At 40.4% G+C, this 17,318-nt stretch overlaps 2 protein-coding genes across 15 annotated transcripts in view; one reads left to right on the top strand and one right to left on the bottom strand.

Moving 5' to 3' along the window:
* Positions 1–11,737, top strand: part of LOC143210191 (glycogen synthase kinase-3 beta) — a 63,175-nt gene extending 51,438 nt beyond the window's left edge. For all 9 annotated transcript variants that reach the window (XM_076426828.1, XM_076426829.1, XM_076426830.1 and 6 more), the window contains one exon: positions 7,298–11,737. In XM_076426828.1, coding sequence (XP_076282943.1) covers positions 7,298–7,479 — 182 coding nt within the window. In that variant the 3' untranslated portion in view covers positions 7,480–11,737. The remainder of the gene's footprint in view (positions 1–7,297) is intronic.
* LOC143210195 (leucine-rich repeat-containing protein 58) lies at positions 1,211–17,309 on the bottom strand. 6 transcript variants are annotated; one of them, XM_076426838.1, is made up of 5 exons: positions 17,169–17,309; positions 14,390–14,897; positions 13,505–13,721; positions 12,845–13,034; positions 1,211–12,755 (listed from the first exon to the last, which is right to left on the bottom strand). In XM_076426838.1, the coding sequence occupies exons 2-5, from the start codon at positions 14,860–14,862 to the stop codon at positions 12,592–12,594; spliced, it is 1,044 nt and encodes a 347-aa protein (XP_076282953.1). In that variant the 5' UTR covers positions 14,863–14,897; positions 17,169–17,309; the 3' UTR covers positions 1,211–12,591. The 6 variants fall into 6 exon arrangements, with proteins under 6 accessions (XP_076282953.1, XP_076282955.1, XP_076282956.1 ...); XM_076426840.1 differs by lacking the exon at positions 17,169–17,309 and adding an exon at positions 16,694–17,099; XM_076426841.1 differs by lacking the exon at positions 17,169–17,309 and adding an exon at positions 15,123–16,627.
* Between the last annotated feature and the right edge of the window lie 9 nt (positions 17,310–17,318).

The following is a 17,318-nucleotide window of genomic DNA, read 5'->3' on the forward strand; positions in this document are numbered from 1 at the left end:
CTCCGTTCACCAGGTGTAATTTGCAGTATTCGGCAGCATGTTGCTGTCGCAGCTTTATGAAAATAGCTACATAATTTTTACAGAAAATTACACCTCGTAAGCGTAAAACTAGGACTTATGAGGGCGATCGCGGCTTAGATTGATCTTTTATCTAGCAATTTGGACTACTGAAAAACCCCATCTTTGCGTTATTGAGAAACCCTGGAATCCTGGAGAAACGAGTCTACTCCCTTAAGGATCTGTGTACAGGGTGTCACAAAATTATCTGTCGCGGACACCATAGCGCAGTCCTACACCCCCGATTTAGTCGCAAAATTGACGTCGAACGTGAAAAACAAGGTAAAAAAAAGACCAAAATTCTTTTCAAGATTAAAATCTTAAAAAAATCTTTCATCTTAAGAGAAAAATTTTTGGTTCTTTTTGGCGTTGCTTTTCTCGCGCTATGGTGTCCGCGATATATAATTTTGTGACACAAATTCTTACTACAGGGTTCACCACGTGTATTCACATACACGTGAAATAGGGATCTCAACTCGTTACCTCACTGGATGATTTGACAAGGAACGATCGCAGTTTCAGTGCGTTGTTTGTACTCTGAGAAAGAAAATCGAAGCGAGAACAAGTTCGAAGGTAACGAATAAGAAGAACGCGGTTTTTCTATGAAAGACGAGGGCCTCGAAATTGGAATCTATTATACTGTACAATATTGTACAATTTACGTGTGAAGGCGGTGACCCCTGTACAGCTGGTGCTTCGGGCCACGTGTGGCTAGAGTCACCCGTATACACATCTACATATCATTGCGCCGTGAGAGATATAGAACGATGGCTGCCGACGAGAAGAAAAGTCTAGTACCGATTCAGTTCCTTTTCTCGAGAAAGGACGACCGTATGTTAATGGAGGTAAAGAAAGGGGAAAAAAACTATAGCGACGACGGGACAAAATGAGAAAAAAGAAAAGCGATAGATAGCGAGGAAGAGAGGGAGCGAAAGGGAGCGTGTGAGTGAGTGGACAAGAAAGAAAGAGGAAACGAAGAGAGTGGGAGCTCTTAGTATTCGTTTTAGAGTTTTATGAATGTTGATGATATATAACTTAAGTTTTAAACAATTAACCACTTTCTTTTTTAGTAATGTACCTCATTACTAGAAGAAACTACGTGAATTTATTTCTTTATTCTTCCCGACCCTGTCAGGGCAATCTGTAATTTCTGTTTTCTTTTCTTTTTTTTTTATACGGTTCGACAACACGATCTTCGCGCACCGAGAACATCTTCTTTTCTCTTTTCTTTTCTCCGTTATATTAGACACGTTCGGAGTTTATGAACATTACTATTCTCTGGCGTATTCACACCGTTCTCCGAACGCGTAAAACACGCGATTTGTTTTTTTTCGATACCTTTCTAAAAGATATATTGTTAATATGAAACCGTAGAACATCAGGCGAGCTGTTCGAAAATGGTTACGTGACGAGAGAGAGAGACAGAGAGAAAGGAAAAGAGAAAGAAAGGAGGAAACTCGACGGATACAAGTGTACAAATTAACTGGTGATCGAAAGAACAGTGTAATTCAGTAGATATAAATTATTTATGCGCTCGTGCAACGTACACAGCTGGCTTGATGTGCCTACATCGTCGTTCGTTGACCGTTTGTGACGCCGCAACCCTAACGGTGCGTCAGGGGTGAACAGCGATCGATTAAGGGATACGAACGATTCAACTAATCACGCAGCGCTTCTTTCGAATTTTCAGGCCAATAGGAACACGGGTTCGATTCGAAGACAAAAAACAGAAGGCGAGAATGGTCCTGAATCTTGCTGCGAAAAAAGAGAAAAAAGTCGTAGAGACACGAAAGAAAACGAAAGAAACAACAAAAAAACAGCAAAACATGAACAAAAGAGGTTATTTCGATGACACGTATTACGGAGGTTTGAAATCGCACGGCTTTGAACATAGATTGTTGGTTATTTATCGTAATGATTAATTAATAAATAAATTCATCGATTTAGTTTGATTTGATTTTTCTCATCTTGTCTTTCTATACATATATACATATATATATATTTGTAAACGTCACGGAAACTCGATGATGCCCGGCACCGAGGCGATTGTAGTGACTTGTACAGTTCACTCTGCCGACTTTTTGTACATTCGATTGCACGCTTCGTATACAATCTTCTTCTTGAGCAGGTCGAGATTGGCCGAATCTGTGTGTATAGTCGCAGTTAAGATGGAAAGAGACACTGAGGAAGATGGAAGAGAGAGGTCGTTCGTAACGGGACGGAGGCGAGAAAGAAATTCGCGTATCATCCGGCGAGCAAATTTGTTGCTTCTCGATTTGCATTTCGCGTTTTCCTTTCTTCCACCGCTTTTTCCGTTTTTATCTCTCCGAAGCTTGAAGAAAGTTGCTCGGTTATCGACGCACGTTCGCAGAGCCGAGAGAAAGAGTAAAACCGTGTGGGAAGAGCCCGTGTAAAATATTGAAAGTCTATACATACACACATATATGTATATACATCTACATGTTTATATACATATTTATATATATATGCAAATATATACAAATATATGTATATATATGTATATGTATATATAGATAATTAAATTACATATATATATAGAAATATATGCAAATTAATTTTAATGATAGCGGTTAGCGAATAACATTGCTGCATCGTTGTAAAGAGAGAAAAGGAAAAGTCGATCAAAGGGAAGGAGCGAAAGAAAAAAAGAATCTACACACATACATATACACGTACACGTATCGATTCTTTCAACAACACTAATGCTCGTCGTTTTGCCTGACACATACACATCTCATCATCACCGTTAACCGTTGCAAAGAGAGAAAGAGAGTTAACTGGGAAATCAACAACCATCACGTTCCTTTTTTCTTTGTTTTTTTTTACCCTTATTACATCATGTCGCACTCATTTCGACGCATCCAGTAAATAAAGTGTAATAATTGTGTAAAGAAAGATTAATAAACTAATTTAATATGTATATATATGCATATATGTATGCGTGTGTGTGCATATGTATATACGTCAAATTGCAGAGTATTTAAGCACGCTGTAATCAACCGAGCGAGACTATGTTTAAAACACGGGGGCTTCTTATTCATTCAGCCATCGATCATTTTTCTTTTGCGTTTCATCGAATTCGTTCGACACGAACAATGGCTAGAACAGATTGCGAGATCACAGCGAAGCCTCGAAAGATGCTGATATTCTCGAGGGATATGTTTATTAAACCCTTAGCACTCGAGCGGAGCGAGTCTGAGGCACTGCTAAAATAAAATAATTGTTACGTTATTAATAGACTGTTACGTTATTACAGATCCGCAGTCTATAAATTACTAAACATTTCAGTGTTGCACGAGTAAATTGCATCAGTTTAATATGCATCGAATGAACAGAATCATATAGGATGAACATATTCTAGATCAGAAGAAATCTTGAGTTTTCGTGTTAAAATATAGTTCCGAGTGCAGAGGGTTAATTTTGAGGCCGAGCATCTTTCGAGACAGTACTGTACATTTCCACGAGTGTCTCAGAAGTCAGACGACGCGAAGACTCGAACCTCACCGAAAACCACGACTCCCTCGCGGGACAGAGGCACGTCAGAAGCTATCCACGATGCTCCAAAGTAGCTGTTCCTCTTTGCCAAAAGAAGCTACCTTTTTCTGCCGGTTTTACGGCACATCTGAAATGGACCATTACGTCGAACGTCGAACGTCGAACGATCATGGCGAAAGTCCTAGTGCCGGTGATGCACGTCCCACTACGTACGATTACTTCAATTCACATTATTCTTAGTTCTCGGCATTGTGGAAGCGACGAACAAATTTTTCATCCGACAAGATATATGTATGTATTGTATACACGTATGTATACAGTATACAGTGTGGTCCACCTAAATGTAGCCATCTAAGTGTCTCCTTTATTTTTGATGACTAGACTGCGGATCTTTACGCAAAATAAAAATTGTTTGCACATATTGCAAGACACAGGAGCCAAATAGAAACTCGTTATTTTTTTAAATTTTCTTATTAATAGACTGCGGATTTTATGCATTTATGACGAAAATGAGAAGGTGTAATTAAGCATAGTATTTTAAATAATTTTCTATTTCACTCCAGTTTGGTGCAATTCAATTAAGAAATGTTTATTTTGCATAAAGATTCGCAGTCTACTTATTAAGCTGAAACTAAGACACCGATGTCCTAAAATCTTTTTAATATGTTCACTGCTTTATATTGTATGTGCCCATTTTTGTCATAAATTCATAAACTCCGCAGTCTAGTGTCATCACAAATAAAGTAGATTTTTAGATAGCTACATTCGCGTGGACACATATCTGTAACTTTGTTTCGTTGCGGATATTTCAATGATATTCCTGCTCTGCGAGAAACATGTTTTTTAAATTATAAGCGTGACCGATTCAATATGAAATCTTCCGGGCAGAAGTAACGAACAGAAACGAACGATTTCGGCTTGTAAGACGTAGTTTTCTATTCCGACGAGCGGTCAACGTTGGATGCAATAAACAAAAAGGATTTCGTATTGAATTGTCCACGATCCCGACGTGTAATCTCGTTTTGTACTGTTCTTCCTGCGTTTGTTATGATCTCGAGTCTATGTCTCTATTGTAGGTAGTGAATTATATGGAAATTAAAAAGTAGCCGGTTAACCATGTGAATTTCGATTGACGACTCTTCTTTGACGATTGCGAGACACTGTCGCGTTCTCGTCGTCTTTCAACATTTCTCCGACTGTCCGACTACCGCGCGAAAGCACGCTACAGCAGAAACCAGAGAGTTCAAGGTGCCCTTTACCTTCAATTACTCTCACTCTACTTTCTACATGACATGGAACTTTATATGAATTCAACGTAAATCAATTTTTATCAAAAAAAATACTTTAATGCAAAATCAATATTTGCTAGTGTGGTCGGCACCTTCGTTTATGCTTGAAACGCTAAATTTAAAGTTTTCAGATTGTAAATACTATATGCGAGTAATTAGAAGTTAATTAAAAGGGGTACAGGGTATTCGAAACCATCTTCCGAAACTGCAAGTTGTTCGATTTACTGGAGAAGACCTTGACCAACCATAATCTTCGATTTCTGCTGTACGAGATTTCCGAACACGTCGCAGGACTTTGCAAGCTCGATTCACGATTATCCACTAAAAGACGAGTCAATTCGGAGCGGTTTTTATACGCGCTTTTCCTCATTTCTACGAGCCCTTACCTGGAAATCGATTTAGACTGTCCGATTTTGATACACGTGACTTTTCCCGGTCTGCGCGAACGTACTTCTTCGTGAGGATCTTTAAGAGGCTGATGAAAAGAGGAGAGTGAACAGAGATAAGAATTACAGTGTCTTTGGAATTTTGCGAAGTACTCCTCCTAAATACGCTAAATTTCGAAATGATTCTCTTCAATGAAATTCCAGGGCTGCCGTATTTACCCCCCGCGTGAAACCTACAACTTTTAGAATAACGCGTCCGTCTATTCTCCACCGCGAGATATCGAGAGAGGAAAGGATAAAAACGCTTGGATCGCCGGACAAAGCTTCGATTTCATTCTAAAACCGTACGATAGCTAAACGTTTGATAGCAGAGTATTTTATCCATCTTCGAGACGTGCTCGCGATAAGTCATGTTTATATGTTTAGCACGAGACGTAGGCTTAAGAACTCGATCGACGCTGGTTTTCGACTTCGATACGAAAACCGTGCGCGTGTGTGGCACGTGTACAATGCGTACACGCGTCTACACTCCTTTTCCATAGTTACACACCGTCACCGGGGATGCAAACGAGCGTTTTACTTGAAAGAGATGCACACGGTTCCTTGGGGGAACGAGGACCACGACCGAAACCTTGGATACTCATCGCGGAGAAACCTCCCTGGAACGATGTCAACAAAACGTTCGACTTTTTATAAGCTTTTTACTTTTGCACCACTAGCGATTCTGTCCGTACTTCGTCACGTTTTACAACGTGTTCTACCTCCGCGTTAAAGTGGGAGCCGAGAGTCGACGAAACGTCGGAGGTTTTACGTCGCAGACGACCAATACTTAAGACACTTCTACTATTTTCCTAAGTCTTTAGAGATTACGTTAAGAAAGAAACAGCGAGATATATGTTGGTGGGGGAAACATGTTCGTGACACCGTAACATCTCCAAACGAACTGAATCGTGTCATGTTTGGTCTCGCTCTCGTTGCGAAACTTCGAACCGATTTATCTGGAGCACTTTCGAAAACATGATACGACGCTCTTTGGTCGAGTCTATTTCTAACGTACCAATAAGTAATCCACGGTTTCTTTCAATCTCTCCGCGTCGGACGTTACTCAACGGCGTGGACGCGTCATTGAAACGTAAAGTGGATCTCTTATTCATAGATCTGTAACGTTTACTTAATGGGATGACCACGGGTGGCAAGAGATCATTCTCCGAGGCAACAAGTACTTGTCGACAGCTTTTGGAGATGTTACTACTGTCATTCCCGCGACGGAATAGGGGTGGGCGGGTCGGGAACCCGAAAATCTGACATTTTCGGGTTCCCGACCGGAATGTCCGCGCACGCGGCCACACCTAGACTAAACAGTGAGAGTACGAACGGTGTAATATCGTAATTTCAGGACGCCGGGTCCAGCACAACTAGACCTAGTAAGCTCTGACCGAATCGCGTTTTCGTACAGAGCTCCGTTCCTCTTAAGCACCGGCTATTCAGCACTCGCTTGAGCGAATGCGTAGGACATCCTCTTCAGAAGTGTTCTGTCGGTATCGAGAGGACGTACATTTTGTCCAGGTTAGATTCCTGACACTCCGTTGGACATGAACTCAACGGATTGATCAGATTGAGTCGAGTCAGAACGTTTACAGACACACCACGAAATCAACCTCATAGCACCCATTGTCCTCAGTATCAAAAGCAGATCGCCAGCCCATAATCTCGTCATGAAATTCGGTTTCATCGTGCACCTCGTTGAGCGAGACCGCGGGTACCACGAAGGCTTATGGGATTCACCTGATCGTTCTCCCAACGAGTGTCGTGCAAGAAGCCGATCGATCGCTTCGCCATCATCGCGCGCCGGTATACTCACGTCCGTATCAATTATACAGACCTTGCCCGAAAGTGTGAAAAAACTCACCTGATTCTGATCATTCTACATAATCTCTTCCTTTTATCTCCGATCAACCCTGTGTCCACCGACTCCCCGCCACCCCCCTTCCCTAAGACCACCCCCCGCTGTCACGGCTCTCTACTAGAGATTTCCTTTTCTTGGTTCAGACGCGAGACAAAACACGGTAAAAGAATGCGAAAGTGGGGACAGTGTGCTAAGCACAGACACGATGGAGGAGTCGAAACGGGAGGAGGACAAGCAGGAAGAGAAGCCGGACGACAAACGCCAAGAAGAGACGAAGAAGGAGGAGAAGAAGGAAGTGGTGGCGGAGGAGCAGGTGGACGAATAGAGAAGTCTTTGCCTAGCCACTTTGCAACCGGGAAAGAAACCGTACGCTTTTGTCGAGTTAAATATAGTGACTTCGGAAGAAATCAATTCATTCAGAAGACTCTAGGCGTCCTGCGACACGGTCCAGATCATTCTCGAACTTTCATTTCGATTCGAACGGAGGGCGTTGTATCGTTGCAATTTATCATTCCACTGAATTCAATCGATCTTTTGCTACCCGAACACGATACAACTTCCGATTCTCCTCGTCTACATTGATAAATGAAATTTAATGTAATTAGGATTCTTTGTGCAATTGGCGAAAGCATTTTCTCTTTTTTTGGATACAGTATCTAGCGCAGCGGTTTCCAACCTGGCAGGCGCCAAAATTAATTTTCACGCCACAATATCTAGAAATAAATAAAGACGGCTTTTCGACGTATATTATTGTATCTAGACTGCGGATCTTCATGCAATTATGGCTATCGAAAATTCTCAGAAAATGCTAGAATTTAAAATATGACAGAATTTAAAATGCTACTTCCACGGAAAATGAGATTCCATTTTATTCCGCTTTCTTGAAATTCGTCGAAGAAAATTGACGATCGCATAAACATCCGCAATCTAATTGTATCTATGAAGTAAATAAAATTTGCTTTTCGGAGAGTCGTAGTAGCGTGAAGATTGGAAACCGCTGGCCCAGCGTTTATAATAGGGCTGTTACTTTTCCGAAGCTTCGAAGCCTGCGAAGTGTCCGAAGTTTCGAAACTTCGATTCTCATCACCAGACTGCGGATGTTCAATTTTCCTAGAGAAATTTTCAGGAAGTGGAATTAAATAAAATCTTATTTTCAGTGGTCGAAGCCTGTTTAGATCTGGAATAAATAAAAATTGTACCAAATTCTATTGAATTTGACATTCATAAATGCATTCGCAGTCTACTTATCACCTTCGAAGTTTCTGAAAGAAAATCGAAACTCCGAAATCTTCGACCCTCGAAGGAAAGTAACAGCCCCAGTTTATAATCGAATGAAATACTCGAGTCGATGTCTGAACAAAGTCACTGTATTTGTTGCGATAATTACTACAGTGCGGTAACCAGGCGGATGAGAACGCGCCAACGTCTGCGGAGTGAGATCTTGCCCCTTTCGGTATGGCCATGGACTATAGTCCTCTTTAGTGGAGCATGCGAGGAGAGTATAGTCGACGATTAAGCGCTTACTTGGTGGGTCGACTATACAGAAACGGTCCATCTATAACCGATCGTGTACCGTTCTTCGAAATTATCGTCGATTATAATCACCCAATTAAGATCGATATCTATATAGAGGCTACAGTTGACTATATCCCGAGCCTGCATCGACTATAGTCTCTCTCTCCGATCGACGCATCCGTCGATCGTAGCCGCTCGTTCGACAACTATACAATTCGGCGACCGACTTCTGTATCCTATCCTTTTACCCGAAGTACCTGTAGTCGACTATCTGGAAGCTTCGTCGAGCTTGTACGACTATAGTCGATCTCCCCACGAGTGCTTACCCTTAGACTGTAAGTCGACTATAGTCGTCGCTACACGCTTATTCGGCCCAGCCGTCTTACAATGAAACGAACGGCTGCCGATTACTATCACTCGAGGCGGTTGGCTACAGTCGATCGCTTAAACAGCCCACAGACCACACGATTTGTCGTACGATCAACGTGTAGAAGTTGCACAGACTGTTTGATAGATCAGTCGTATTTATTGTGCAAAATAAAAATGGTCTGCATCCATCGCAAGAAATGGAAACCAAATTGAATGTCGTCTCTTCTCGATTTTAATAGAAGGAAATCATATATTGACATCTTCAATCCTTAAAATTTAAACGGACCGCACGATTTGTCGTACGATCAACGTGTAGAAGTTGCACAAGCTGTTCGGAAGATAGACTGCGGATCTTTATGCAAAGTAAAAATTTCTTTATGCTAGAAATAGAAACCAAATTGAATATTATTTCTTCCTGATTTTAATAGAAGAGAAATTATGTATTGATATATTCGATTCTTGAAATTTTTCGACAATTTTGAACTTCATTCAATCAATTTTCTTATAAATGCATAAACATCCGCAGTCTAGGCGAGTATATGGGTGGACAGCGGATTTCATGCATTTATGGCAAACATGAGATGATGTACCGTAAAATATTGAAAACATTAGAAGAATTTAAAAATACTGTTACATTATTTTCAACCTGTTAAACCTATTTGCGAAAGAAAATTAATTTGTATGTCACTCCAGTTTGTTGCAATTCCGGTGAGAAATTTTTATTTTGCGTAAAGGTCCGCTGTCTAGTCATAACTCTTGAACTAAGTAATTTTCGAGAAAAGTACCTGAATACCCCCTGCAATTAAATGCAGAGATAAATCGATTGGTAAATGAAAGAAATGTTTCCTTACATTGCGAGGACCAAGTCCCTTTTTTGTTTTTTTATTGAATGAAAAGTGTCTTAATATGGATTTTTATTATTTTCTCTATTTTGTGCAAATACGTGCAAGTTAAACCAACGCGAAATTGAAGGGAGGACTTTATGGTACATTTCTAGAAACTCGAATCAAAGTTGACAAACGTTAAACATAAAAAATTAGGACGAATTGCTATTGTTTCAAAAAAATTTTTTTGCAATTGGAACGTCTTATCTTCAGCGCGTCTTTCCAAAAGTTGTACAATTTCACCAGAAACGTTGCTGTCTTTCAGACGTTGGAAGCAACTTGTACGATTTGTTGTACGATAAATTGCATCGTCTGTGGGCCGTTTTAATTAAGTGCTTAGTTCAAGCCCGCGTGCCAACAATCGTTAGCAGCCGCTAAGCGTGCACCCACCCCGCTAACTATAGTCGATGGCTGTTAATCCCGAGCGTCGTGTCCGTTTCAAAAGAGGGAGAGAAGAATGACAGAAATAGAATGAAAGGGAGGGAGAGAGAGAGAGAAAGAGTGAGTGTGATAGTGAGAAAGAAAGAGAAATATCATTGACATGTAGCGAGCTGTAATATCTTCATTTTTCAACCAGCAAGACGTCCATTAATCACGATTTTAATCATCGACAGCACTATGCGCCAACTGTACACGCTATACCGAGAGGGTTGCCGTTACTTACGACTGTATGATACTAGGGAAAAATTGTGTTAATATACATAGTAATACGTAAAGAAGATATTTACGACGCAGTTAAAGAAATAAAAAAGATTAACAAAAAAAAAAGGAGGGAGAGAAAGAGAGCGGGGAAATGAAGTAAAAGAAGGAAGGGGAAGTGAAGAGAATGATGATGATTAAGTAAGGAATATACGCAGATGGAGAAAGAGAGAATGGAGTAGCGTTAGTTACAACCGTGAACACACGCCTATAAGATAATTTACGCTGATCTGGAGAGGCTGAGGAAAGAGGAGAGAAACAGAGAGAGATAGAAAGAGAGAAACGAACGCGTTTCCTGTTTCTGTGTGCTCGTGTGCAAGTGGTTGAACCGCGTGTTACGTGAGAGTAGAGTGACGAAGCGCATGTTCGCGTGCAAGGAAGAAAATTATGCCCTCGAACTCGTTTCGCGATGCAAAAGACGGGGAAGAGAGAGAGAGAGAATGGGCGTGACAGAAAGAAAGAGCGAATGAACGTGAGAGAAAGAGAGAGAACGAGGTGGAAGGAAACGGAAAACAAAACTGAAGCATGTACACACATATATATGTATGTAATGTATAAATACAGAGCGCATATATATGAATATGTATATGTATGTATAGGTAATTACACAGGCGACACTATATGACGATTTAAAGAGGATAAGAATTAGATGAAGAGACGGGGACGAGAATGAAGCGTTGGAAGAGGACGAGAGAAAGAGAAAGTGTATGCGAGTGAAAGAGAGAGAGAGAGAGAGAGAGAGAGAGTAAGCGTAAGAGAACGAAAGAGGAAGAGAGAAAGAAAAAAAGTAGCGAACTCTTATTACAACTGCTATGTTTACGATCGTCACCGATTATTCGAATTATTAAACGATGTTCTATAAAATCCTAAATGATTATGACGAGATACGACGGCATGATATATCGGCCGTCGCGTTTTCCGCTACGTTCACTTTCTCGGATGTGTTTTAGTTTCACACGGTCACACACAGAACACACATAGTCGATATGGTAATTGTAGAATATTAATGGATATGTGTTTAAGCGAGGATCGACCGCCCTCGTTCGCGGGGCTCTATATGATAATATTATTATTGTACATTTTGTGGTTTATTTAACAATAAAACGATAATGTTAATCGGGCTGCGATTTTATTCGCGATCCACAGTCTGACATGGAGAACGTAAGTACTTATACATGCAGAACAGGCGAACGAACTCTGGAAGCCATTATTCATCTTACGAGACTAGTTCTCGGTACATAGCGATTTATCGATGGCAGTGAGGAGATTCTTATCGCGGGAAATATATCTGCGGGTCCTTTAACCCTCTCACTACCGTCGGTGAGATATCTCGTGTATCTGTATCACTAACAGCGGATTTTGTGCATTGATAACAAAAATGAGTGGGTGTCATTTAAAACGGTAGAACATTAGAGCAATTTATAAAATACTGTTATATTATTTTCAGGCTGTTAACCATATTAACAGAGAAAATACAGTTCTGTTTCACTCTGGGTTGGTCCAATTCAAGTAGAAAATGTTCATTTTGCATAAAGACCCGCTGTCTAATTACAGTTTTTATTGTTTAATTTGTATGGAGTGCTCGAAAGCATGGCCATATGTCAATAATATAGATACACGAGATATCTCGTCCACAGCATCGTTTCTTTGACATCGCAAGAACGAGATATCTCGTCCATTGTAGTGAAAGGGTTGATCACGACGTCGCTGAATCATCCGAGATCCGGAAGGGCGTCGATCGCATTTCATATTCTAAATCTTTGCTTTTTATTTTCCATAAAACCGAGAGAATTAATGAAATTGTACTGTTCGCAGTATTAGAGATGTTCGAGCCAATTGAAACTAGTCGAGAATGACGCGATTTCACGAAGAGAGAATTCATCGAATTGAAAAAAGCCCTTGCGCCAACAACAGACTAACTTCTATCCTAGATTCCTTAGATCTTCATGGTGGAGAACAGCCAGAAGGAATCAGCCAAGTAGAACCTTTCTGATCATCGCTCCACTGACAACCTCGTCTCCGTCCCGTGATTCGATGCACTTCTTACTGCACAGGTACTGCAGCAACGGCAAACGGTACTTGCCGCAGAAATCAACGAACTTGACGTGTTCCACTCGGTTGTTGAAGAACACACCTGTGGAATAGCAAAATATCGGTTTCGTACACGTTCGTCTGTGCGTTATGGTTGTATCGACGAATACTGGAATCTCAAACGTGACAGACCTTTGCATTTTGGATTGACACAGTGATGGCCGCTGTTCAAATATCTGACGAGGTGTTTCGGTATACTCGCCTCGTCGTATCGGATGTCACTGGTCTTGATTACTCGGGCTGCACACTCGAGCAACGACGGAGGATTGTGCGTCATGTCCGACACGAATCTCACTACAAGAGGATTGTCCCTCAGAGATAACTGATAACAGAATCGAACGTTAACGCTGGTGCAACCTGTTCAGATTGGAGTTCAGCCTGAGTTCAGATGGAACATTTTTATTTTACATAAAGATCCGCAGTCTAGGAATAAGTATAGATCACATTGGTGTGTTTTAACAGTTCAACACTTCGACTGCCGGTTCAAGCAATTCTTTATAGAGTAACTCTTAATAGACCAGACTTAGGTAGGACCTGTTTCCTTGATCTCGATCGACAACTTGTTAATAACGTATATTAATGTTTTCAACGCACTGATTCGATCTGATGCTACTACTTAAGCAATTTTGCAAATTACCACAAAATTTTCAACGTTTCGGTCAACTATTTAGACCATTAGATAGGACCCATTCGAGAATATTAAACGAACAATTTTACTATGATAAATATTGATTTGTCAGTGTGACGGTGAATATACTGAAAAGTGTTCTACAGTTTCTCTGGAAAAACTACCTCAGTCAAACATTTTAAGGTGATAATCTCGGTCGGCAACGTCCTCAGTCTATTCTTATGAAGTAACAACGACTTCAAGTTAGTTAAATTGGCAATGGAGCTAGGCAAGCTCTCCAGCATGTTGTCGCAAAGCACCAAAGCTTGCAGGGACTTCAGCTGGCTCAGCGTCGAAGGTACTTCCGTTAGTCTGTTGCCTCCCATCGACAGCACGTGCAATCTACAAGCAGGCAGTAATATTTAGACGATGTTATTGCGTATTATCTAGCTGTTGAGTCATGCGTACCACGCAAGCTAGCTAATTAATCAGACAAACGGATTTGTTTAGATGTTCGACGAGAAAGCATGCCTGTCTCGCGTTGGACTACGACCAACGAGGTTTCGCTTACAAGGATACTGATAAGAAAGTTGAAGTTTGTAAGCCTCTTACGATAAAAGTATTTGTAAAAATGCAGCTCCTACGCAACAACTTGATAAAATGCATTCTTTTAATCATAAATACGTAAATCAGTCCGAGAATCAAATAACTTCCTACCATTTAATCAAACGACGAATCTTTTTTTCAAGAACAGCGGAACATTTTTAATTAGACCGCGGATTTTATGCATTTATGACAAAAATGAGTAGGTGTAGTTTATAACAGTGAATACATTGGAAGAATTTAACTTTTAATTAAATTTAGTGTTTCAAGCATAAACGAAGATGTCGACTACACCAGAAAATATTTATCTTGCAGTAAAGTATATAGGTATTTTATCGAATAAAAAATTATTTATGCTGGAGTCATATACACAGTTCTATGTAACATATTGGAGATTGCGATTCAGGTAGAAAACAATTATTTTGCATAAGCATCCGCTAAAACATGAAAAACGGCACTGTAAATACCTCTGCAGTTTCCAAACATCCTTGCTGATCTCGGTGATGTGGTTTCCACCCAGGTAAAGGTACTTGAGCTCCGTAAGAACGAGAACTTGATCAGGAAATTCTGTCAGCTGGTTCCCACTGAGATTCAGCTCTCGAAGGCCGACCAAGTTCTCGAAGCTCTTGGGCAGCGAGTCGTTCGTTAGATTGTTGTGTTTGGCCACGAGACATGACAAGGGGCAATTGCCTAGGAAATCTGGTAGTCGATGTAATCCACAGTTCGATATTGACAGTGTGTTCAAATTGGTGAACCGGATGATACTGAGTGGAATGCTGGTCAATCGATTTCGGTGGAGCAACAAGGTATCGACTTGCTCAGGGTTTTTCACGTTCATGAAATGATCGTTAGAGAGTTGCGTGTTCAGCATCAGGTAAGACAGATCCAACGTCTTCGCGCTGGAGTCCGAATCGCTGGAGTCTGAAGTGTAACTCTCCATGGATGGACGATGTAGCAGGCTTCGCGAAATTCAACCTGAAGAGAACGATGTCGGTGAGTATTCAATTTAAAAGTATTCAGATTATGATTCGAAACTTTTGGCCGGTAGTGTATATCACAGAAAAAAGACCCCTTCTCACTCAGTATTTCATTTACAAACATTTTCCGCGTTAGTATCCCTTCGCATCACCGATTTATCTGGCACATGTAAACACTGTGTTCCGATGACGATTATGCCAAGTATTTTTCTTTGTAACTAGCCTGCCGTCTCTAATGTGCAAGTCACTTTTCAGCAGCCCGTTTCTATCGGCTATCTCGCGAGTACCATTGCTTTCGTAGGCCGCGGACGAACTGTGCGTGATAAGCCAAATCGGATGACACATGAAATTCTCAACCTCTCTCTCTCTCTCTCCCTCTCTCTCTCTCTGCCTTCTGAAACGTTGCACTCGTTTCGAATGCCCGATTAAGCAATGTCGCGAAACAGATAAATTCTTTGCAACTGCAAGCTTCGACACTGCTTCCCCTTTGCAACGGAAATGTCGAAAGCAATTTTCCAAGTGAACTTAAGAGAAAGAATAGATGGGAAACTTTCCAGTACAGTGCAATATGCTACAGGTTTAATTTGCTCCCGCATTGTTCGGCTACAGCCTTTCAATGAATAATTTCATAGCGATGATCGCAACTATATAACTAATGAATTGTATTAGGTTGTCCCAAAGTTTCTTACGGAATGTGTTCCTTTAATGTTGCTAAATAAATATTAGGTTATCCCAGAAGTTCTAAAATTCTAGAAGCACTGAAACATTAACATAAAGATTATCGCATTGATTGTATTTATTTCCGAAAGAAACTTTTGGGGCAACCTAATAAAAAGAAACGTGGATATAGAACTCCGTTAAATCGACACCATTCACCAAGGCCTCACTATAAATCTTGTGCACGATTGATCCGTCGAAAACAATTATGTACGTATTTGTCAAGAGTTATCTAATGGTCTCCGATTTGTCGCATAAATCGAACACTAGACGAGTAAATCGTATGTGATAAACTGCCTTTTCACTTTCAATATTGCGTCGCGATAATGCATTTTTCATATGTTGTTCACGGACATGGCATTGGCATAACGAAGGTTACTAAAAGGCTACTAAAATAGAATGACACGTCCGAAACTGTCAAATTGCACTCTAATTGATATCATATTTGTCAGAATTTAGTCATTTACATCGAACTGATTATTTCAACTACTTTGATACATGTACTCTGATCCTGCTTCGTTTGCACTTCACAAATAAATTAATTGAACTCTTCGCTGGATTGTACTCGTCGTAAATTGTTCTAAAGCAGATAAAAGCGTTTACACAATCTTCAATTTGTAACAATGGAAGCTTGGAAAGAAACAAAAATCAAACACACCAGAATATGACGATATCTAATAATTCCTAGTAGAGGATTTATAAATATGTAAATCGGTACTGTTATAATTGGACAGCGGATCTTTATGCAAAATAAAAATTTTTGAGCAATACAACAAAAGCTGAAGTGAAATGAAAATATATTCTCCTTCTTAATACATCTAAAGATCCGCTGTCTAGTTATAATACTCGTATAGTCGTGAACAATAGAACGTTTGTCAACTCGACTTTGTAATCGTCCTTCCAAAGTAATAACACTGAAGCCCAGTACCGTGCCAATTGAAATTTAAGTTGGAGTTTCTAATTGTAGAAAAGAATGGCGACTATATAATTGATTAACAAAGCTGCATTCTTTCAAACAAAGTTCCGCAGTCTGCTCATCAATTTGAATAAAGAAACAATGGAGAAACAACTGTTTACCTTATTTCATCGATCTTTTACCACCGTGTCGATTCGACACCGAAGGACAAGTTCAACTGATGAAACGAGGAAATCTCAATTCAATTGTCGATATTCAACGCGTTGTTTCTTTCGAAAAGGTTCTCCACAGTGGCGCCACTCGCACAATTTCCGGTCACTGGACACCTTAACACTTTACACTTGATACTTTGCCTTCTAACAATGACAAAATTGCATTTATTTCGGATTCGTGGCTGTTTTGTTTAAATATGTACATCAATAGAGATTTTCACTGAAATAATTTCTCAGAAAAACGTATTTATAATTGTTATATTTCTAAACGAACAAATCAGGAGCAAGTTATTTTGACCCCTCTTGATAAATCTGGTGTTAAGGGAGCGTGTGGAATAATAAAGATTTGTGTCGTTCAAGTCTTTCATTGAGAATTGTCGTTTTCAATCGTTCCGATTAATCCGACCGCGGTTGATCGGCTTACCTCGTCGTTAATTAGTCGTGGGTTCGAAGCCGCTGGTTGCAAAAAAGCTTCGGCTCCCTCCTACTGTTCTCTTTCTCTATTCGCTTGGACCGGTCGGATTTACTGGTTCAGAGTCTCGTAGCACGCTAGCTCGCGGATCACGAGAAAACT

The sequence above is a fragment of the Lasioglossum baleicum genome, chromosome 7 (assembly GCF_051020765.1).
Source record: "Lasioglossum baleicum chromosome 7, iyLasBale1, whole genome shotgun sequence".
Lineage (NCBI taxonomy): Eukaryota > Metazoa > Arthropoda > Insecta > Hymenoptera > Halictidae > Lasioglossum > Lasioglossum baleicum.